At 36.7% G+C, this 23,394-nt stretch overlaps 1 protein-coding gene across 4 annotated transcripts in view; it reads right to left on the reverse strand.

Moving 5' to 3' along the window:
- Nucleotides 1-5,175: 5,175 nt before the first annotated feature.
- Nucleotides 5,176-23,394, reverse strand: part of RFTN2 (raftlin family member 2) — a 29,000-nt gene continuing 10,781 nt past the window's right edge. For 2 of the 4 annotated variants that reach the window (XM_021274004.4, XM_072040596.1), the window contains exons 5-9: nt 21,176-21,376; nt 17,161-17,282; nt 16,103-16,206; nt 9,705-9,783; nt 5,176-5,612 (exon numbers count right to left, since the gene is read on the reverse strand). In XM_021274004.4, coding sequence (XP_021129679.3) covers nt 5,346-5,612; nt 9,705-9,783; nt 16,103-16,206; nt 17,161-17,282; nt 21,176-21,376 — 773 coding nt within the window. In that variant the 3' untranslated portion in view covers nt 5,176-5,345. The other 2 variants (XM_005021882.6, XM_021274006.4) reach the window with 2 other exon arrangements.

Consider the following 23,394-nt stretch of genomic DNA (forward strand, 5'->3'; position numbering starts at 1 on the left):
CCATCTACAAGGTGTGCTGAGGTTCTATTTCTTCTTTCAAAAGCAGAGAAATGCAATATTCATTAGCACCTTAAGGTCAGACCTCAAATTCATACATGTCTCAACTAAGAAAATGCTGGTTCTACAATTAGAGAGTTGGTGAGATCTACAAGAGGGCCTTTCAAATACTCCAAGCATGTTATGGGCAATGTGTCACGTAGAATGGCATGTCATAAGCAAAGGCTAATTGTCAAAAAACTCATTATTTTTGCCCTGATGCTTGCTTTAGCATATCTTGCTGCAAGTCAGCCCCAGTGATTTTGCTGCTGAGATTTTTATTCTCTTAATGTTGTCAAAGCTTCTGCTTAAAACGTCAAGCATGTCATCAGCCCCGTTTCTCTAAACCACTTTGTCTCAAGTTACGATTACCCAAAGAATATTCACCACTTAAATTCATACCATTCATCTAAATTTTGACACAGGAAATTGGCTTTAAAAATCCTCTGTCCTAACACTTGTATTCTATAAATTAAACCATAGCCAATTGTCAGAACAGTGACCTGTTTTTTTATTACTTACAGAACATTAATATATAACATAAAAGTAAACTAATCAGCTTTTAATAGATGATTAAAAGTCTAACAAGCTTTGCCTTGTGTGATGTATGTATGTACAGACAAGACTTGCAAAAATATAATTGAAGGAAAGTACACATTGAGCTAAAGAATTTAATGCCAGCATGAGACAAACACAATAAGGATATTGATAACCGATTTAAGAAGTGTTTTTAATGATGAGAAGCTTCCCATCAGAAATATAGACCTTAGCTTTACAAAAAGAAAATTGTGCTTTATAGATCAAAGCCAGAGGTTAAGCAGCAGTTTATTACAACTGATCAGGTATGTAAATGAACTGTGACAAGTGTGAGCAGGGCAAAGATTTTTTTATAGTGGATTATTTCTTCCTGCTTGCAAACACTGTTAAAAGTATTTCCTGTCCTAACACTTTAAGATGACGTATAATTGGGAACAGCATTAATGTCTTTCCATCTTTGTTTTTTAATAGTCGTATTTTTGTTGTCACATACAGGTGAGGGACTCATCTATTGAAGTTCAGACTCGCAGATGAAGCCATGATATTAGTGTACTTTTTTTTTTTTTTGGGTCAGAGGATGCATCCAGGCTTAAAGTTTGAGCCACAATTCAATAAAAAGGCTTGAGATAATGAAGTATGTAAAATACATTTGAGTAAAATGAGGAGTGTGTGTGCAATAAGAGCATATAAAAAAGCTTGCTAACAGGAGCTGCTAGTAATTTACGATTAGTAGAGTCATAACTTAATGCTTCAGTTTAAGAACATACTGAAACACATAGCTTTAAATAGAACCCCCTCAATGCAAAATGTACCCTCCCCTTCTTTCTTTCCCACATAAGATGAGTTGGTTTTCAGAATTTTTCACGGCAAAGAAAGAGAAGATTTTGCATCACTTCTTTTAAAAGCATTTTCAGCTATTTGTTTCAACATCCATGCCCTAGGAAGACAGGTTGTTTAATCTGTGCTCTTCAACTAGTGCATGAAGTCAAATGGTTTGTGTACAGTCTTCACACAGACTGAGCAATCAATTTACTCCCAGATTTTTTAAAAGAAGTTTTGCAGCAAGAAACCATTCTCAGTTACACTCCCACAATGGTCCTGCTCAATCCAGCTAACTCAAGGATGAAGAACTGGTCCTTACAAGAAATAGAAGGAACAGGATGCGCACACAAGTCAGTCAAACCACTGCTTATAGTCTCCAACAGTTTCAGTCTGGTTCAGTGACTTTCAGAGAGCTTTTTTTTTTTTTTCCCTTTCAGGATTTTTAAATCCATGTAGTTTTACATACAACATCCTGTGGCAAGCAGTTAACAGCCAGCCAAATAAGTACCTTCACTTGGTTCAAATCTGCTACTTACCATTTCCATGATTCCCTTGAATTAGAATACTGAAGAATTTATTCCTTTGCTACCTTCTCCGTGCCACTCCCTTTACACATTTCTATCTTGTCTCCTGCCAGGTTGTCATTTTTTTTTTCAAGGTGAAGAATTAAATTTTGTTTGTGTGCAGTACAGAGCCCAAATGTAGCCCTGCGAGGTGAAAGACAACAGAGAACTAGGAAAACACTCTAGATTAGTGTTTGTACAGCAGGGACAACTTTACGTACTGTATGCAAAACAAATGGCATTAAAAAAATAACCAGCTGTCCTTACCTAAACAGGCATTTCTAAAGGGGTTTAAAGGAAGCAATTTAGCATATTTACACCAAATTAAAAAGACTAGAAATAAATTTACAGAAGCTTGCAACACAATCAAAACCTACTGAGATTCAAGAGCAAGGACTAAAGTACAGCTGAAACTCTGAAATAAAGCCACATTCCTTTCCGTGGCCTACAATTTAAGAAAATTCTTAAAGAAATTTCTTAAAGCTTCAAGTGGGAATATTCTAAAATGTACCTGTGGACATCCAGACTACCTTTGTTGCAAAAATTGAATCTTCTTTGTTTATACTTTATACTTCATTAATCATATGGGAAGAGCTTTTTTAAAAAACGTCTGGATGCTAGCTTTGAGTTTTCTGCATTTTCGCTACCTGGAAAAATTCGCTACCTGGAAAAGATTTCAAAAGTGAAATGATTCCTTTTTATCCAATAAATGCATTCTAGAAAGAGTAACTGCATTTAGTTTAGTACTTTATACATTATAATGTGTTATATAAGTATTTGCAGTTCGGTTTTGTTTTACAATTTACTGCTGTTAACTATCTTAAACAGTGATACTACTTTATAAAAGGTAATTTCTCTTATACACATTAAAAGCTTTAACTTGGAATATTCAGAGTTCCTAGTTTTTTGACCAATTTTTGCTGCTTTCTACAACTTTGACTTGTATGCAGAACCACCATTAATTGCACATGTGAGAGTGTTTTTTTTTTCTTTTGATTACTTCTGACAAATATTTTTAGAAGTAGAGCATTATATTCCAAGTTTTACAAGACCAGCTGTTGTCCCTTTTTTAATATGCTGAAATTACTTATCTTTCTGCCAGGGACAGATGTATCTTTTCATCAATTCTTCCCCATCTGTAGTACCATGGGGAGATGCCTGCTATCGAATGACTGCTACTCAGTGGGCTGTGTGAGAAGACAGGGGTTGGGTCAGGCTCTGGGAGGAGCGCCTGGCTAGCACCCTCCCATTGAGCAGGGAATACTTTGCCAGACTGCTGGTATTTTTCTTAAGAAATTCATGTGAGAAGAGAGAAGCTGCACTTTCCAACAAGGTGCAACAGGAAAATTAGATAAATTTAAAGGTTGTCTCCAGAACCAGGGTTTGGTGAAGATGAACAGGAGAGGGATAAAGTCTGCTGCAAACAGTTGTTAGGAATTGCTCTTCCAAAGGAAAAAAATAATAACAAACCTGCAACAGTTTTTACCATGAAACTGGGAAGCAACTCCAAAGCCATCATCCTTTCAAGCCCCTAGTACAACAATCAAACCTCATACAAGTGGATAAGGCCCTGTAAAAATAAATTGAAATAGTAGCAAAGCTTCGTGCTACTTCTGCTTATCACAGCACGTGCAACTTTTTTTCTTTCATGAACTATTTCTTGCTCATTGCAAGAAGCAGCTCCTGCCAGAGTCCATTCTGCGTGGCTCCCTGCCCTGGAGCTCGCAGGCTGAATTGCCCCCATTCTGTTCATCCTGAAGGTGCTCTGAGTCAGTTGCTGGCATTGCTGTCACTGCATTCCTGTGCCCACTGTGCTGGTGCCGTCATCCCAGTGTGGGCAAAGAGACTTCTACGGCATCTGGTGGAACACTGCCACCAGAGGCAGGTGATTTTGATACCTGTCTGATGGCATGTTGTACCACAAACCTTGAGAGAAAGGCTGGGAATACATTTGCTCAGTTCTGTCTTGATTTTTCACCTGAATCAGGTTATTTTCTTAGCTTGAGAGTGACAAGCACTTAGAAGTTTTTGCTTCTAGAACTTCTTCAAAAATACATTTTTATTTACAATCACCTTTATCATGCAATTTTCTTCATGCTTCTCATTTACATTTTTAATTAAAACTTGAAATTTCCCTTAGTAAAAGCTTCTTACAGACAGTAACTAAGTTACAGTATTTTATGTGAAATACCAACAATGATCTGAAAAAAGAAAAAAAAGCAGAGTGTCTTTTCCTGTGGCTTTTGTTTCCCAGCTACTGCAGTAGATCAGCTTAGATGGAAGCTGAACTATTTATTGCCAGATGTAATTTCAAGACAGCACCATAAAAATAATTCCTGTACGTGCCTCTTCTCCCAGAAGCCAGTCTTAACTCCTCCCCACAGTGAGGACAGAAGCCAAAGAGCTTCAGTCTTTCCTGTGAACAGTGCTTCTGCTATTTGATGCAATTGGATATCATTCATCTAGTGTGATACACAATTAGCAGAAATTTTATTTTGCATATACATCGACATATTTGTAAAAAGTCTCTCATCTAATATTACATTTTATCTACTTCTCCCCCCTGTATATTATTAGTATCATTTTGCACCTGGCTGTTGGTGCTTCTTACAGTTTCTCAAACTACTTTTTCATAGAATGCAAGTTACCTTTTGGAAGGCGAGAGGCTCTTCATTTCCTCACGAGTAAGTTTTTGTATATATACACACAAAGCTGAATGCTGGGATAGCTTTTGGCTTACGTGTACATGGAACCCTGGTAAATGCCGCAGAGCTGAGATAGTATTACAGGAGCAACTGTCTGCCTCCAGAGGTTTTCTGTACATACCAGGTCTGAATGCAGCTTAAATTATTAACTGTCTAGCATATGACTTGTATTTCTCTAGGTTTCTGAGCTTAGACAAAGCAAGTAAAGTGAAAATCTCATTAAAACTTAACAATATGGAGATATTTAATTTTTCTTGTCCTTCCCCCCCCCCCCCAATATTTACAATACCCTTGTGGAAAAAAACAAACAAAACAAAACACAAACAACAACAACAAAACACACTTTCAGCTTGTGGAAAACACCAAACATCCACATTCCTTTCTTTCTTACAGAAGACAAACTGTCATTGTTTTGCAGCATTTGCTTCCTTGTTTGTCAAAAAAGATGAACAAAAGTTAGCAGAGCACCCAGTCAGGTAGTTATTCTATCAAAGAGAGACAGGAAGCCAAAGCATTTTGCAGTAGTATTATTACTACAGTAGGCTTACTACAGTCAAAAATACAAAATGAGTCTGGGAAAAGTCATAGGATTATATCAATGCATTCAAAGTAGCATGGACTTGGTTTGTTTTACATTTGTGTGAATTATGTACATGTCCATCTGTTGCAGTTACTTACTTCATCACATACATGTGACCTGAGTGACTCCATCTTCCTGGTCAAATTGTCCATCATCCAGTTCTCTTAATACTCCATCACTGCTACTGAATCTGGGAAAGCCTCCATACTGGGAGGAGGCCTCTTTGATCCAACATTGTTTAGAAGGAGACAGATGAAACTCATCAGGTGCTTGTCCAGTTTCTACAGGGTGAGAAGTAGCTGTGTCTAATCCAACACTTCTGCTACCAACTCTGCTTTTTTCCTCCCCAATAACTTGCCTTAAGGATTTCTTCTGAAATAAAAGGGGGTGTTTTAATGTTAGCTTATATAGAAAAAAAGCCAAACACTTCACAATGAGTCATGTATGAATTTAATGTGAGCTGCATTTTAACATAAGGCAGCATTTAACACTGGCTTAAACTATGAACTCCTCTCGAGAAATATCCTAATGGAGACATTTTTGTTCTCTATAAAGATATTTAAGGAGAGATGCAAAAGATACAGCACAGTCAAGATTCAAAAGAGAGTAAGCAAATGCTTAGAAAAAGCAATTATTTTGACAATGCCCAATTCCTATGTTTTACTTGGCAGACACAGAATGATTTACAAGTCTTAACCCATACTAAAAATCAGCTGTTTGAAGAAAGCTTTATTTTTGCACCTAACCTACATGTCTGACTGATCAAACCAAAACTGCAACTGTTTGTGCCAGTTCTTTGCCCCCTTCTATACATCTGTAACATTTTTCCCAAACTCTTTTGAAACAGTAAAAACAATGGCCCTTGTGGCTAAAGGAAATGTATTTAAGGGAAGCTGTTACAGGAGACATCGGGAAATTAGACTAAGGGGAAATAGGGTTGCCTCAGGAGAAACAGAAGGAAATAAGCTTTGCCCAGATGCCACAGTAAGAGGATGGAGAAGTGTGCCTAAAGGAAATAAAAAAGAGAAATCCCTCATGTGTGCAGTTCAGTCTCAGGTCTCCTCTGAACTGTTTTCTTAGAGAAGCAAATGGTGTGTGATAAAGAACTCACTGAGACAATATAACCCTTCTAAATCCAAGAGGCCTTTGAACTATTACATAAATTGCAAGCCAGATCATAATGCACTAACCAACAAATACACAAGAAGGCAGAGATAGGATCTGTGAGGACTTGAAACACACAGTCTTCTGAAAAGAGACCCTGTGGGAATATCAGGCCAGGTAACAGAGGAGTTCCCTCAATTCTTACTGAATTAAAAGTTCCTTTAGAACTGGCAACTTCAACCTCACAAGGAAAAAAAACAAAACCAAAACACTACAACAAAACCGACCTTGAGTACACAAAGCAGCTGGTACCCTGTACTGCCAGCCCCCAGAAGGCAAGTCACAGGGCTCCAGGAGCTGGACATGCCTGGGGGACAAAGCTGTGCCACGGCCGGACCCTGCCACACAGCTGCAACGTGATCAGGCTCTGAGGGTCTGAGACGCTCTCATGTAGGCATCCTCTAACACTGAACTGCTTTCTTAATTAGGTTCCGTTAATGAAAAAGCCTTGTTGGTTTTGTACGTTGGCTCTCTTAAAGTTAGTATTCTTCTCAAGATATCCGAGTTACCAACACGTCACGGATACTCATAAATAGACAAACTGATGCGTTTTGTTTAGTTTGGAAATTAAAATATTTTAGATATCTGCAGTAGCTTTGTGTTTCAAAAGCATCCTGAATTATGGACATGATGATTTTATTTTGTAAAACAACAAGAAATGCAGTCAGTGTAAATGCAAGTGAAGTGTCATGACCAACAATGTAGAATCACAGGAGTTAAACTTTTTTACTAAAATGTTTTCAAAGGTTTGTTTGATAAAATTCCACAACTCTGTTCCCCTTGTCCATGTATCATTTTAAATAAACATATTTATTACAATTTCTAGAGCAAAAGTTAATAGTTAATATTAAAAGTTAATACTGAACGCTTTCAGGTTTCAGTAGCTTGTTTCCCACCTGAAATCTAGCTATTCCATGCAAAGCTAGCATGACGTGCTATACCAGTTAGGCATTGGTAACAAATCAACAGATTACCTCACCTATGAATAAAGGTAATATGCTGTTTTGCCAATTCAGACATTTTGGTAATATATAAATACGTAAATGAAGAAATTAAGATTTAGGGGAAAACCTACATGATTGGAAAAACAGAGGGTAAATGCTACTTTAGTACATGTTTTAGCTTTAGCCTGAGCTACCTATTTATCCCATGCTAACATGACCTCATCATATTGAGATTTCCTGTTGCAGAAGTAAGATATTCACTGGTACTTAAGGGGCACATTTAGATACTGTGTCTCTTCAGATTTTAAATACAATAATCCTCATGTACGTGGCTACAAATCAGCTGTTTGTTTACTTCCACTGTCTTAATGCTTAACTCAAAAGGTTTTGCATTACAATCAAGTGAAACAAGGACCACACAACACAGGTACTGTCATACTTGTAAAAATAAAGAATATAAAGGTCATTCCAGTACTGATCACCTCACAATTAGGCAACAGAATTTAAACAGCAAACACAAGGATTCCTCTAATTTTGATTTAAAACACATCTCAAAGATTCATCAATTTTTGACAATGAATGTTTTTACGGAAGTGTTTTGTATTACAGTGTCTCCTGGCAGAATCCAGTACTAATCCTTCTACCTTGAGTCACACAGTTACAGTGTCCTTTAAAGTATCTCTGTCCAAGGAAAGAGTAGTCACATCAGGAGTCCATGAACTTATTATACATAGCAATAAAAAGTTGGGAAACATCAGGAGAATTTTGACTTTATTTGATCGTGACTGTCATAAAATAGCATGGCTTTATACACTTACAACACTGATACCAACAAAACTATGTTCCAAAAAAAGAAGAGATGACACGAGAGCAGGGACTGTAAGCTTTGAAAGCAAAAAGCCAAAGGTAAGTGGTACACACAGGAAACTGAAAGAAAACTGCAAGAAGAACTGGCAGAATTTGGAAAAGGACATGAATGGATGACTGAAACATTGGCAAGGGAGACTGCACAGAATACTGATGTGGAAAATAAGATAGGAGCCCAAATTTTGTAAACGAGGAAAATAAATTAAAGACAGCATACAACACCTAGCTAGGGTCTGAGACTGTGATGGAGATGTGCAATTAAATTTCCATTTTTCATGTTGAATGCCATTCTTCCAGGCATGGAAGAATTAATTATCAGGGGACACAGTGAGAAGGAAGTTAGGCTGGAGACAAGCAGAAGTCTGGAGAAGAACAAAAAAGGAAGAGTGTATTTTAGAAACACTAATCACAGGAAAATACAGATGATGACAGCAGTCTGGATATAAGCTGGAAAGATCAAATATGAATTCCAGCTATGTAGAGTCTCATGAAACCTTTATACAGGTGGACAAAGAAGAGGATAGATACCACTGCTTCATAAAAGTAATAGTATCACGATGGACAGAATTTCTGAAGTTACTACTCCAGTGCTGGGCCTGAGTCAAAATGCCTACAGCTTCCATAGCTCCTAAAAAGGCTACCACAGGAGAAGAAAGCTCATTAGCTGAAGACAGAATAGCCACTGAAGAACAAATAAAAGGGAAAACGCACCACAGGGTGTAGAAAACCTTGGTAAGGAAGAACCCATTGGTTATCCTCCCCTGGCCACAGCAGGCTTTGCTATAGCACTGTACAGGTGCCACTGCTGTTGTGACCTTGGCTCTGAGCAGGATGTGATGACTACTTTGGTGATTTAATCCTCAAAGTACTTTTATACAACCACTGTTATGGGAATCTCACTTAAAGGGGACAGGTAACTGTTGAAGTTCAGCTGTAGGAATTTTAAGTCCTCTATTTCTGTCACATACTTTCAGTCACACAGCAATGGCTAACACTCCTTCACCCTGCTAACCCCCAGATTACAGAGCCCCTTGCACAGCTTGACACTTGTATTCTGCTACAGGCATGAAAACAGACATTTCAGAGGTCAAAAAAATGTCATCTTTTTCATGTGCAGGAGTTGAGTCAGCTCACTTAGGACTTCCTGAAGGCTTCTAAACAAATGCTTGCAGCATAGCCAACTTCATCCACCTGAGAAACAGTTGTTTCTTAGAACAGGATTCTTAAAGTAACAGGCTTTTAGCATACCTACACTTCTGTTCTCTACAGCTTAGTCTAAGAGCCATATAGCTGAGTTAAAAAAAATAATAAATCCAACTTGCAAATGCAGCTGCAAAAATGTGACACAAACTTAAACAGATTTTTTCAAGCAAAACCTGTTTCTGCCACTCTTTTCCCATTAATTTTGAAATCTGTTTCTGTATGTAACTATAGTGTGAAATACTAATTTTTTTTTTTTTTTTTTTTAAATCAACACATTACTCACCTCTGGCGTCTGGACAGCAGAATTCCAAATAACAGGTCTCTGAAGAAAAACAACTTGCTTTGTGGCCAGGTTTCCTTCACTAAAATTTAAGGAAAATCCTTTGAATATTTCAAGGCAATAACATTCCTGTAACATTCACGCCTTTCATAGTCAACTGTAAATTGTGTGTGTATGAGTCAGAAGAGGATAGATTATCAAGCATTTGCTGGTGTTTTAATTCATAAACTGGTTTGTAATAATAATAATAATAAAACAAACAGAAGCACACAGCTAGGTTAAGGTGTTGCACATGTAAACAAATACAGAACAAAACATTTTTAGTAGTATGATTGGAGTAACTTGACAGGACTGTGCTTGAAAGCTTAAGTACCAAAGCTCCTACTTTTAATGAAAGACCACACCTTCGCAACATCTGAAATTAAACATTAAAGAGTATTTTTTTCATCTATTTGCACTGATAGATATACAACAACATGCAACTATCTAGTAACACCACAGCAAACAGCCTCAATTTCAGAAGATAAACAGCTTCAACAAGTATCTCAGTATCTTTGAGACAGGAAATTTGTGAAGTAAGACTCTTAGTTAGCAGTAAAATTGTTTTCTGGTTTTAACGTAACATCTAACTAAGACAGTGGGATAAGCTTGCCTTTTCACTACCTCTGGACAAAAGGTCTCAGCTCAGTTTAACCAGTACATCCACAATGAGATAAATGACACAGGTGGTTTTGTACATGGGATGGACAAGAGAAGAAAGAAGTAAGAGAGCAAAAAAAGAACTTCAGTTGTGGGTTTTCTGTTGAAAAAGTTCATCAAAAACAACTCAGGTATTCATGTCTCAAAAATGTTGCATTCTTTTACTACTGGTTAATAGAAAAAGAATTGTCCTTTACAACGTCTTTAAGATTTTAGATATTTGTTTTCAATACCTTTCCATCAAAAATACAGGCCAGCAAATTGACCGCATGTGACTTACAAAGCAAGACTCTGTACGGACTAAATGCATGCAAGAATTGTGAGATCAGAGCTCTGGGATGGGAGGGTTTAAAAAAAATTCTGTGCTCTTCCACATACCAGAACTACGTTTTGGTAACTTCTTCTTCTCTCCCTACTCTACTTCTGTGCAGTATTCAACGAGCTCTTAACATGCATAAAGGAAATACACTGAAACACTTTAGCACGAAAGCAACTACAAATGTATGAGTAAGATAAATAAATAGCACCACAAAACTTCAATGACTTAAAACAGACTTGTAGTGATTACCACACAGTGAGCCCACTTCAAGAAGTCATGATTCCACCTATTCCTCTATCAACAATAAAACTGTATTTTTATGCTTAACGCTCTGGAAGGAAGTAGTAAAATAATGTCTGATCGTACTTCAGTACGGTAAGTCACAATCTCAGCAACCACACACATAAGGTTGATATAACTGATACATATTTTATGCCAGGGCTAGGACTGATAGTATGAATTTGTTTTTTTTTATATTAGGGACTCACTCCAAGAAAAATCAGGGACTAAAACCATTGCTAGGGGATCAGAAAGAATTTATTAACAGCCTACCCTAGTAGAGTGCCTCAAAGTAAGCTCTGAGAACATACACAGAACAGCACTATTCCCAGCTGTACCTGATCAATAGTCAATTATGATGACTTTGTGATGGTGCTTGGCCCATCACAACCTTCCTCTCAACCCTGCTGAACTAAGGTCAAGGCATGTCTTTGCATACCTTCCTTGGATGAGAGAAGAGAACTATCCTAAACTGCAGCCTTTGGGGAAGACAGGGAAATGAGGAGGTTAGTTTCTTTAACTTAACATGTTTTCTCCTCTGGGAGTCCCTACCTTCCTTATTTCCATTAATTGAAAAAAAATAATACATATGTTACACTTTTACGTGATGAAAAGGAAATCAGCAATCCTGCAAACTTAATCCACATTGCCAGTTATCTTCCCCTGCCTCATTTATGCCTATTTTGGTAATATCAACTGGGAAATCTCTCTTTCAAGTGAGAAGGTTGCGCAGAATGCCTGTCATGGGGAATTGCCTATGCTCTATTTTGTAACTGTGTCTGCATTCCTGCAGCAAAAAAAAAAAAAAAAAAAAAAAAGAAACAAACATTAAGCTTCAGCTTGTACAAATTCTACTAGAATGGAGAAAGGACACACTGGTGAGTAGACAATCAGTAAATTAACAATTTTCTAAGTCTCACCTTATTAAAATGCTGCACACGACAAAGCAGCTATGAGCTTAATTCACAAAGAACTCAATGACAGTGGGATTTCCACAGAATTTAAATGAGAAAAAAACGCTTAGAGTAAGCCACTCCATAGCTTCCCTCTCATTTCCACACTTCCACTTCGCCTTGTAAGCCAGGGCATTTTGCAAACGTAGATGAAGTTGTTTGTGATGATAAACTAATAACCACAAAGTCAATGTTTTTGCACTGTATTTGCCTGCTTGCTTTCCGGTGCTTGCAGACAGTCCGTCCTGCCGATTTTCAGGGACTACAGCAATCAGTGAGGGGAAATAAAGGTCACTGCGAAGTACGGCTGCTGGAGCCTTTTTCCTGTCTCTTCTTGTAAGAGGGATGAGGAGCAACAGAGACTCTTTTGTTAAAACACCAGCTATTTGCTTGTCTGCTTATGCTGAATTGGCAATAAGTCCGTCCTCTTCGTGTATGCATATATTAAATAAATCTCTAAGAACAATCATCCAACTGGAAGCTACTCAGGCCTGCCAATAGCTATGATTTTTACATCTGTTTTTATTTTTTTTCGTGCATACACTTTCTATGTACGAATCAACTAAGGTTAGACAGTGTTTCTTGAACAAATGAAGAAAAGCTATAATAAGTTCTTTTACTCTATTTGGTTTATTTGCATTTCCCCAAAATGAAGTTTCGCACTCCTTTGCAGTTGCATTGCATTTAGACTTTCAGTTCTGAGGCATGTACCAATGTGGGACAAGAAGGCTCCCACAGGACTTGACACAACTGCTCCATTCCAAACAAAACCAGTAAAGAATTCTAACTTTAGACCACAAACATGTACGGAATTCCAGAAATTCACAATAACATTATTTTGATAACTCCAGTAGCACTAAATTACCAACAAAATAATTTCTAACATGTTTTTTTTCCCCCTACTCACTAAATTTAACTTCTAAAAGGGCTATTCATCTTATCCTTGATATACAGCTTCTGAACTTGGCATAATTATTGTCAAATTCCTGTCAAGAAAACATTTCACTGTATGTTACAGCTGTATATCATGCAGGAGGCTCTAGTGAATGAGGTCACTAGTACTATTGTGGCTCTTCCTTACATTCTTTCTTGGTCAAAAAATACTTTAATGACTGCTAACCATATTTAAATATCCAAGATAGGGATGATATCCAAGAGATGGATACAAACATTGCATCACATCCATTTTTTTCATGCTCTGTTCTCCTGTATGCCTGGAAAAACAATCACTGACAGAAGACTACGAACTTCTGTGGGTTTTCTACTTTGTTAACAAAAAAACACCCCAAAAGGTCCTTATCTTTCAAACAACACTGCACAAAATGCAACTCTGCGTGCTCTCTACTACTGCTCTACTTGTAACAACAAAGATCACATTTCTTGAGGAAATGCTTCCTGTATCCTGCACGATTTAGCCCTTGAGGTAGGAGCTAAAGGACAAAACAGGCTTACAGGCTGCTGCCCGTGCCTGAAATGGGCATCCATGACATTCAGCTAGCATGTGGCATGACACTCTGTGCAACACGACATTATTTTATGGAGAGGAACATCTGTAAAAATAATATAAACTTCAAATAACAGCAACATCAAAACCACACAGGAGCAGGCTTTACAGCCTGCCATTTTTACATTCTGTTTCAAATCCAACCTATATTTAAAAAAGAAAAAAAAAAAGAAGGGAGATAGAGAAACACTCTGTGTGTGACCATCCTGTCACACTCCAGACCTTACTAGCTTGTGGTCACACCTTTTGTCTACAGATGAACAGTAGGCTTAATGGCCAGGAACAAATTGTAGAAGATCTGAGATGAGGAAAGTTTTGCAAAAAATTAGGAATAGACTAAGGCAGAGAATAAGACATAAAATGGAGGGAAATAAAAATGGGGAGCAGGCTGCCTTGCTAACATTTTTTATTCTTAAATAGAATTTTCATTATATATTTTGCATTTAAAAAACAAACAAACATGAAAACATGAATTTGCCCAATTGTTTATTTGTTCAGTATTTCTGAAACCTGTTAAATTCAGGCTGAGTTCTGAGGTCAGAGTTCCCCGTCTGGGAAAAGGACTGCTGGTGGGCAGCATGAAGTATCTTTATCCAGCATTTAACTTGAATTCCTAAGATCATCTACCACCACAGTACTAGCATCTTTCCTATCAGACACACAGTAACCATGTAGGAATTTCTTTCTCTTTTTCAAATGCCAATATTGATGTCTAATAATAGTATTTATCAATCACTATGCAGGCTGTCAGGACAGAAACACTTCTTTAGAGTCTTTTAAGAATTCTTAATTCCCAACTAGGAATTCTGTTAATGAACTTTTATTTATTTACTTCTAAAACGAAATCTGAATAACTGTATATTAGACATACTACATGCACGCTCAAAATGTGATTTACCATATTTCTTCTAATGTGGACTGTGAGATACCTTCCTGACAACAACTATCAGACAATTCATGCACACACCTACACAACTATTTAAATCAGAAAACAAATGCTTTGTATTCATCAGTCATTCCAGTGTTAATATGAAGTGAATCCAACTTCATGTTTGGCCAGAATACAATCCCGTTTTGCATCTAGCAGTGGGCTGGTTGTCTCACATCTGGAAACCAAAGCTATTTCAGACACCTAGCATAACCTCAATGTCTTGCTGGTGCATCACCTTCTCAGTAACTCAAGAAACAGACCCTGTCTATTGAATCCATTATCACTTCATACTGCATTTTTTTCTACTATTATTATTATTTTTTAATAGCACTTAGCTTCTTCTAAGCAGCCCTGCTTTTGCTCTGCAGTCTACCAGGTGTAAAATAGCATCTGCTGCCTGCAGCAAGCCCAGGCTGAGCTAACATGGCTGCTCAGGACAGTTTTACCCCTTCTGTCCAACCTCTTGGGGATGGGTACAGGTACACTGCTTGTGTGATAGCAAAGGTTAGGGGTTTAAACCTCTCTCATCCTATGACCTTCAGCACACAAGGCGTACTAGAACCTTCCTATCCGACTGTTCACTCACGCCCTTCCAAAAAGTTGATCTGATTCTGAAAGGCTACTTCTCAATCTTTAAGATCTGACCAAAAGTTTCATCTGTTTATGAAAACCAGGCTCAGCAGTTCACATACCCTACGAAGTCACCAAGTTCAAAGATAACACATGTAGATTAAGAATTTAAAAAAAGAATTGAAGGATAGACGTTTTGTTTTGTGTTCTGAGAAATACTTCTTGATGGAGCAGGAGCTTTGCACAGTAAGTTCAGAATTTCGTACGTTTCAGAAGAAAACAAAACAGAGAAATCATTAAAAATAGGAAAACATGCTAGATGCTTTACCTCAACTTCTACTGTCTTAGCTTGTAAACAGTTGATTAAAAACAAAACAAAACAAAACAAAACCACAAAACCAAAAAACAGTAACAACAAAACACAGATAAAGAGGACCGCTATTTTCTGACCATTAAAACCTCCTTCTTACATGGGTGAGTTAATTTAATTATGTCAAATCACTCAAACAAAATTCCGTTTTCTTGTAGCAGTTCTCTTAGAAACTTGCATTCATGTCCTTTTTATGCTGTCTTGATTTAATACAGTGAGGTCTAGATCCAAAGATTACTAAAGTCACCCAGCTTTTCCATTGTTTTCATGAGCTCTAAGCTATGCCTCAGTACATTTTTTCCCTGAACTTCAGCAATCTTAATCTGATGGAAGCAGAATTGAAAACAAAACAAAACAAAACTGTGTAAGCTTAATTCAGTGATACATTTGCCATTTTTTATGGCAGGTACTCTGAATAAAAGCACGGTACATTTTCCATTAAAAAGAAATTCTGAAACATTATATGGGATCTAGGTCTACTATTTAGCTCTTCTTACATATACAGGTATTTCCCCCAAGACATCCAACGAAATACTAAAGCAAGAAAATATGAGAACTGAAATCCAATAGTTCATTACTATATGTAAACTGAAACAATATCTACATTAAAGAAGAGAAACAGCTGGATTAGATCGTAACTTGCTGGATTAGCAAATTCTCCTCCTCAATTTGCAATAAACAGTGCATGACTGTCTTGTGACAAAATCACTTGGTAATTCACTAAGATGTGCAACTGTGAAGACACAGCAAAATGCTGCATCCTGCTGTTTGCATACCTGTCATGTCGTACAATAGGTGTAGGCAGGACACAGGTCAGGAGCCATCCAAACTCAGCCAGTGTGTGCAATAAAGGTCCGTAATCTGTTTTAATTTCACACCCCTACATTAATAATTATAAAAAGTAGTAAAGACACTCTGTACAGGGTTTATTTGCATTTTTACACATAAATTACAACCCCTCTTCTTTCTTAGTTATAACATGATAATTTGTATTTGGTGTGAAAAGGGATTCCCTATTTCAAACTGAAAGCAATTTGAAAAGTTCAAGACAACAGATTAGATAAACAGAAGAATATTAACTTTAGATACGAGTCCTGATTCAGTATGACACTCAAAGCACATCTATCTTGTTAAATTTGTCATGTTGCTAAATCAGCTCCTAAAACACAAGTTTTTAAAACAGCAGTGATGATTTCTCAATTGATATATTAAGGTTTTTACGTCCAATCTGAGTAACAAGCATCTCACCTAGCTATAGGCCTACTTGTACTTTTATTTATTTATTTTTAGGCTTTAGTCTTGTGCCATGTCTGTTCACATAAATAAATGTATTTATTGCTGAGAATTTTAAAAGTAAGTCCATAGCATCCTCCACTAATGATTGCCACTAATTCATATGTAACTTTACTAAAAAAAATAAGTCTTTTGATATTTAAAAGTAAAATTTTTACTAAGAACATACATCTGAAAACTCTACTTAACTCATACAGTATCAGCTTTCTGTTCTAATTCCAAGTTTGACTTCCCCTTTATTTAAGAATATTTCAGTACATTGTCAGTGGAGCTGCACTTGCTGAAATTAGGTCTGTTTTGGTCTGAATATGAACATTTATGAGCGTCAAGCCAGTACTTCTGCAGTGTATTTCTTTTATGCATATGACTAATGGGCACAGGCCTGACCTCATTTGTATGATTCAAGGCTAGTTTAGTTTATTCAGGTGGCTTAAAGAAATCATCCTGAAATGTTTATTAAATACTGGTACAGTCATTCTACAGAAACAAACAAAGCAAGCTAGAAGTAGGAAATTGTGTTGCTAAATAATTACCAATTTACCTCAATAACTGTCCATTGTTCAACTACTATTGCATCATTTCCTTTCCTGTTAGAACCTGGAACCCCAGCACCTTCTTCTTCGTAGATAAATATTCCTTCTAAAGATTTGGGCAAATAATCACCTGCAAACAAAGACAAACATAAGCTAAAATGCAAGTTTTTAGGTCAGTATCTTACTGAGATATGGGCTTACACGTGGGCTTATATTTTCCCACTGAAGAGTCCTTCAAATGAAATGGAACTAAGACAGCAATGGAACTCCAAGTTCTTTCTGCATCTAATTACAATTTCACGAAGCATGCAAGTCAATTTATTATTCAAAACCCCCTTTTCAATACAAATTGAGCTATGAACTGTTTCATTTTCTCTAAAGAAACTCTGAGTTCACGTTTCCCATATTCAACATATCCCCTGCAGCAAACAGGCACAAAACCTCTTTATTCAACTCCAATACTGTATGCCTAACAATAAATGTGGCTTTTGGTGTGGTGGGAGAGACTGTAAAGATAAATGAAGCATGAAGTGTAAAGTCTTGCTACAGTTACTTAAATAAATACATAAATGGCCAAAGGAAAAGCTTGAAAGAGAAGTGATTGTAGGAAGATTCCTGATGTGAAGGACATTTCAGAGAATACCTCCCTGACTTGTGGAAGTCTAACAGTATCCAGTTAGCCCAAACTAAAGCAGTGCATGAAGTATTAATTCATTTTCTGTCTCTTCTCCTAAGTGCAATAAGGAAGCCTTTTGTGCAGTCCTACCTTGCCAACTAGCTATCCTAAACAATTAAACTAAATTTAAACCGAAAAATTATGCATTCCTCAAAATATCAGGTTTAAATCCTCTCCAATATTGCACAAATACGTAAAGAGATGACTATTTGCCACAGCTTCAGTGGCAGAAATAAGCTTAAAAGGTGTCTAGCAAAATAAAGCTATGTAATACAACTGGTCTGGCTTTAAAATTGGACCAGACCAGCATGGAAGTTTTCCAAGTCAAACAGGAAGTCCTGTTTTGTTGTTGTTGTTTTACTTGTTTTACCAATATGCTTGTTAATGTACTGTAAGACACTGAGCATTTATTCATATTATCTTTATTTTTCCTATATTGCATATAGGAAACTTACTTACATTGAGCTATGATTATTTAGATACTTACGTATCTATATCCTATGCTTTTGTAAAGCTACTGAACATGTTATTTTATTTCTAGAATATATGCAAATACAGTGCAGATACTGAATAGATGGCTTCAGGCACAAACATGAACACCTGCAGAGTTCCTAACAGTTCATAAATTCTCAATCTCATTAATTAATGAATTTGAACCTGTCTTCAGTGTTCAGGCAGATACTTATAATCATCAACCAGTAACACGTTTAACATGCTAGATTTTTTTTTTTTTAAAATCATGATAATATAACTCTAAATTTTAATGCATTATTGAAGCAAGGCACCTCCACTAAGTGGCTTTTGAGACAAATGGTTAAGTCGAAACTTATGTCAAAATAACATCTGGTTTATCCTTGTTAATATTATTTAAATAATAAAAAAAAAAGACACTGCCTGGCAGATAAAGCTAAATAGAAAAAGCAGAAGTGTCATCACAGCACTCCCATCAATCTTAAGTACTTCTATGATTATGAGAACCTGCAAGGTAGCAACAAACAGAAGCAACGCTACCTTAGACCCAAATGGAGCTAAAAAAGAACTTACCTGGATTACTTGTATGACTCCCTTCTGTTTCAGTTGTCATTGAGAATTAAAAATGAATTAATTCTTTCGAATTTGTACCTGCCTTAAATTGGGAATTGCATTTTGATCATCTTAGCAACATAATTCTCTTTACTCCATACAACATCCAAACAAAATTAAAATTTCTGCAGCTGCTTTACCTGCATCCATTGTTTTCAGTTATATTAAAACATTATCTAAAACTTGCTCATTTCACTACATCAATATAGAAGGACAACTGCTGCTGTAGATACCTTGCAAACTAAAAGCAAACTTAAAAACTAAGATGAAGGTGACAATTGGATGCACATGCAAACATACAAGAAGTGCAATTCTGGTGATGAGTGCAAAAGTTTAAACACTTTTTTTTTCCCCTAAAAAGCCCAGTTTTTACCTGGTTATAAAACTCTTCAGTGTTATCTCATGAAAAAATATTTTAGCTTATGAACTCAGCAGCTAAAGTAATCTTACACTGCGGTTACAGACACTTGATCAGCTACAGAATGCCATCCATGTAGAGGGTTGTGCCTTTGAATACTTCCAGCAGAATTCAGCAGCATCACACCCATGTGTGTCACTGAAATACATCCCAGCCACGTGGGGCTGAAGAAGCAGCAACTGCTGCAAAGTGGCCGCATGAAATCCCTAAGTCAGTCATAACCTGGGTATTAAAGCTGGGACAGTTATGCACACAGAAAAAAAGCAGACAGCAACAGGGGAACGGAAAGATTGCAAAAACTGTTTTTGGACAACAGCTGCAAAGATTCATTTCAACAGCTGCTGAAAAACCCCTTGGTGAATTGTAATGTATCTCCAAAGAGTTATTTTCCAGCTCTAAAAAAAACTATTGAAAACCAGCAGTCAGATTTCTCACCTCTCCTCCCCCAAAGGAATCTTTGTTCTTCCACTGACTTCAATAGATAGGAATTATAGTTCAAGAAAAATAGATGGCCAATACAAACTGTGCCATTCAACGGTTTACGTGCAAAAAAATATGCAATTTGAGAGAGAATAACTGACAAATTCAACTTGATAGAAATATAATGATGTCGATGCACTTGTGTTCCTTCACAGATTCTGGCAAATTACTAAATTTACTTTGTTGCTGAGCTACAGAAATATAATTAACATTCAAGGCTAAGTTACCGAAAAAAAAATAAATAAATACACACACATACACGCATACATATATAAAATCAAGCTCTTATTTTGTCAGGGTTCGATTTTTGAAGAACACATATTTAAACATAAAATCTTTAGAAGTTAAACTTTTTTTTTTTTTTTTAATTCAGCCCTTCACTAACCCAAGCCTTGCAAAGTGAATGCTGATTGCATTATTATTTTTAATCAGAACATCAGAAAAAGGAAGCACGAATCTCTTGATCACATAGGAGTTCTGAAAGAGCTAGGAGGTTCCCTTCAGGGAAAAACTGTGATCAAATTGAAACTGGCAGAAGGAACAAGACAATTTAGGAATCTGAGGAGAAATCCTGTAGCCTGAAGCTCTGTGGTTCTAACAATTTTAGCATGCTAACTGAGCTTGTAGGCTCCTGCAGAAGAGAGCAAGAAGCAGGAGGGACCGGGGAACACTTCCCTCTCCCACCTTCATGAAAAAATGCTGGAGAATCTGCCTACAGTTAAGGGTAAGAGCAAAAGCAGATTTCTCTACTTAGTGTATGTCTCCAAATCCAACCAGAACCACCTATAGAAAGATGACGGATCTGAAACTTCAGGATAAACAATCAAATTAATTAAACTCAGGGTTTTGGTAAGAATTTTAAGCCTAGCAGAGAACTGAAGAAAGGAGGAAGTGTGGAAAGTCTTACTTTGCTTAAATCTTAATGGTGCAGTAAGCACAAGAAGAACAGAAGGCGCTTTTTTGTCTCATTAGAAATATTCCAAGCACAGCACAGTGTCTAGAGTGAGAAGCAGCAGAACACAACTGAAATGCATCTAATAATTTTTCCATTATCTTTTCCCTTTAAAAAGAGAAAAAGAAAACAGAACTAACGCAAAAGGTTTATTTCATTATAATGCTACACTCCTTTCATGCTTTGAAAATCCCAGATTTGATTAAAAAGGCAGAAATTGCAATTATTCAGAGCTGCAACTGCACAAAAAACAACAGTATTTCCTTTTCAGGGAAGGAAATTCTACAAATTTACAAAGACTATCTGAACACATTTACAAACTGCCCTTCACACCAACATGCAAAAGACCAACATGCAAAAAATAGATCCACATGAATAAGTAAAAGCTTCCAGATATTGCGGGATAGTGCTCACCTTTAGAAGTTTCCCAGTGTACAAAAGAATCTGTTAAGGACAATCCTTGTTTATAATAAAATGTAGTTAGTTCTAGCCAGTCTGCTTCCAGTGTACTAATAACTGGTCCCTTTCTTGTTACTTTCACGGACAAGATGCCCTCATGATAGGTCCAGCAGGTAGAGTCATCATCAAAAACATTGAAGACTGTATACAGCTTGTCTGAGAAAAGAAAAGAAAAAAAAAGAAGAAAAATGAGCCTCTGGAAGACAGAGCTCTCAAAAATATTATCTTCTTATTTCAGCCTGCTTTTGTATTTTTAAGTATCAGTTAAGTATCAGCTTCCTTATGCAACTGTACGTACCTAGAGCCCTCAACACCAGAAAAAAACAAACAAAACAAACAAAAAAACAAACAACAGGATGAGCTGTGAGGAGGGTAAGCTATAGTACACAACAGAACTCTGAACATACTGTAGTTGGGTTGTTGCTGGACCACCTTCTAGTTAGGCGGGTTTTGCATAGGGGAAAATATAGTAGATTCAAGAGAAAACCCAGTGGAAATAGGCTATATTTCTGTCACTCATGAAAGTTTTGACTACAAATATTCACAATGACTAACTGAAGATTAAAAACATTTTTCTAAATTTTTAAATATGATGAATGCCTTGTATAGCCTTTTTACTCATTCTTTTTTGCAGATGATTTAAGTACCAGTATAATCAGCTCCATACTGGGGTTTACCACACAGTAACTGACGAGAGTATGAGTGTATGCAAAACAAACAAGATCTGCATATTCACAGATGCTTCTCACAACCAGCCATTAATACAGTGATGTTACAAAAAGTCAAATATTCAAAAAAAGTAAATTCAGAAATCCATAGTATGTTAGGTATTCACTGGTGATGAGTTAGGAAGTCTTAGCTAAATAAATGTATTTTAAAAAGGAAGCACATGATATAAGTACAGTCATATCTGGGTCACTGTTGTAGGGAAATAACAAAGCAATTGCAAAAAAATTCCCTGTGATTATGTCTACAACTTCTGAGCAGCCTAAATCGACACAAACCTCTAGAAAGCAGAAGTATTCACATTGCCAAAACAGACGAACTTGGTTTAGATGATCCCAGTTAAGACACTAGTCTCTCCAAGCTCCAGAAATAGAGAAAGATTTTCAAAGCATTATTTGGACTTTAAGTAGTTTTAATCAATTTCTACAAGAAACCTTTTGGAGTGGATAATAACACATAAGGCATCTGAAATAAGAGAGTAAATTCAGGACAAATTACTGAACTCCATCACTATGAGATGACTTTTCTTCCTATACATTTTGTCACCTCTACAGGTGGAGGCGCTACCATTAACGTGTTTATCTTGGTAAAGCTTGATTTTCCTATTAATAAAAATTTTTGAAAATTCCTATCAGTATTTTTTAAAAGGATGGTTAAACACAACATTTACAAAGAAAGGTGTTTACATTTTCAGAAAATTTGTCTTAAAACTTCCAATAACTTTATTGACTAGTAGTAGAGAGGACAGGTATATTCCTGCCAAAACTTTTAGAAGTTTAGAATTTCCTGAGAACTCTGCATCTAGGGGCTGCACTGGTTGGTAATCCACCTGGTTACACTTGCATGCACGAACCAAAACTCAACTGTGGGTTTTCTCCTTTTTCCTTACAGGATCTATGTTCTACTATGTATAGCAAGCCTCAAGCTGCAAGGAAAGAGTTAAGGTTTAACAGATTGTGCTCTAACAGCCCAGCATGTTGGAAAAGAACTGCTTTAATTCAAGTGTTATAAATAAGAGGGACATTGATTATCTCAGTGCATAGAGTCATTATCCTGACAGTCTACCAACTAGAGAGGTGCTTAACTCTTTAACAAGAAAGTGAAGAGGTTGCTTTCGAGAGCAATTAAAACATGTCTGGAACATCACAGAAGACCCTATTGTATCAAAATTCAATCTTAAATGAAAATTTCATGCTGCCTTGCTTTCTATACTGTAATGCTTTAGTTCCTATAATGCATTAGTTCTCATGCCGTTAGGTTACTTCTTCCTTTTCACCTTTTCTTCCTAGTAAATGTGAAGGGCTTAATGCTTCAGTATCAGGAATCATTGTTTCAGGCAGTAACTTGTGAAGACCACACGATTTACCTTACAGATTCTTGTACAACTAAGTCTTCTACCACAGCACCAACATCTTTCAATTATACTTTCCCTTCCTAAGTAAGCAGCT

This window comes from Anas platyrhynchos, chromosome 7 (assembly GCF_047663525.1).
Source record: "Anas platyrhynchos isolate ZD024472 breed Pekin duck chromosome 7, IASCAAS_PekinDuck_T2T, whole genome shotgun sequence".
Classification (NCBI taxonomy): Eukaryota; Metazoa; Chordata; class Aves; order Anseriformes; family Anatidae; genus Anas; species Anas platyrhynchos.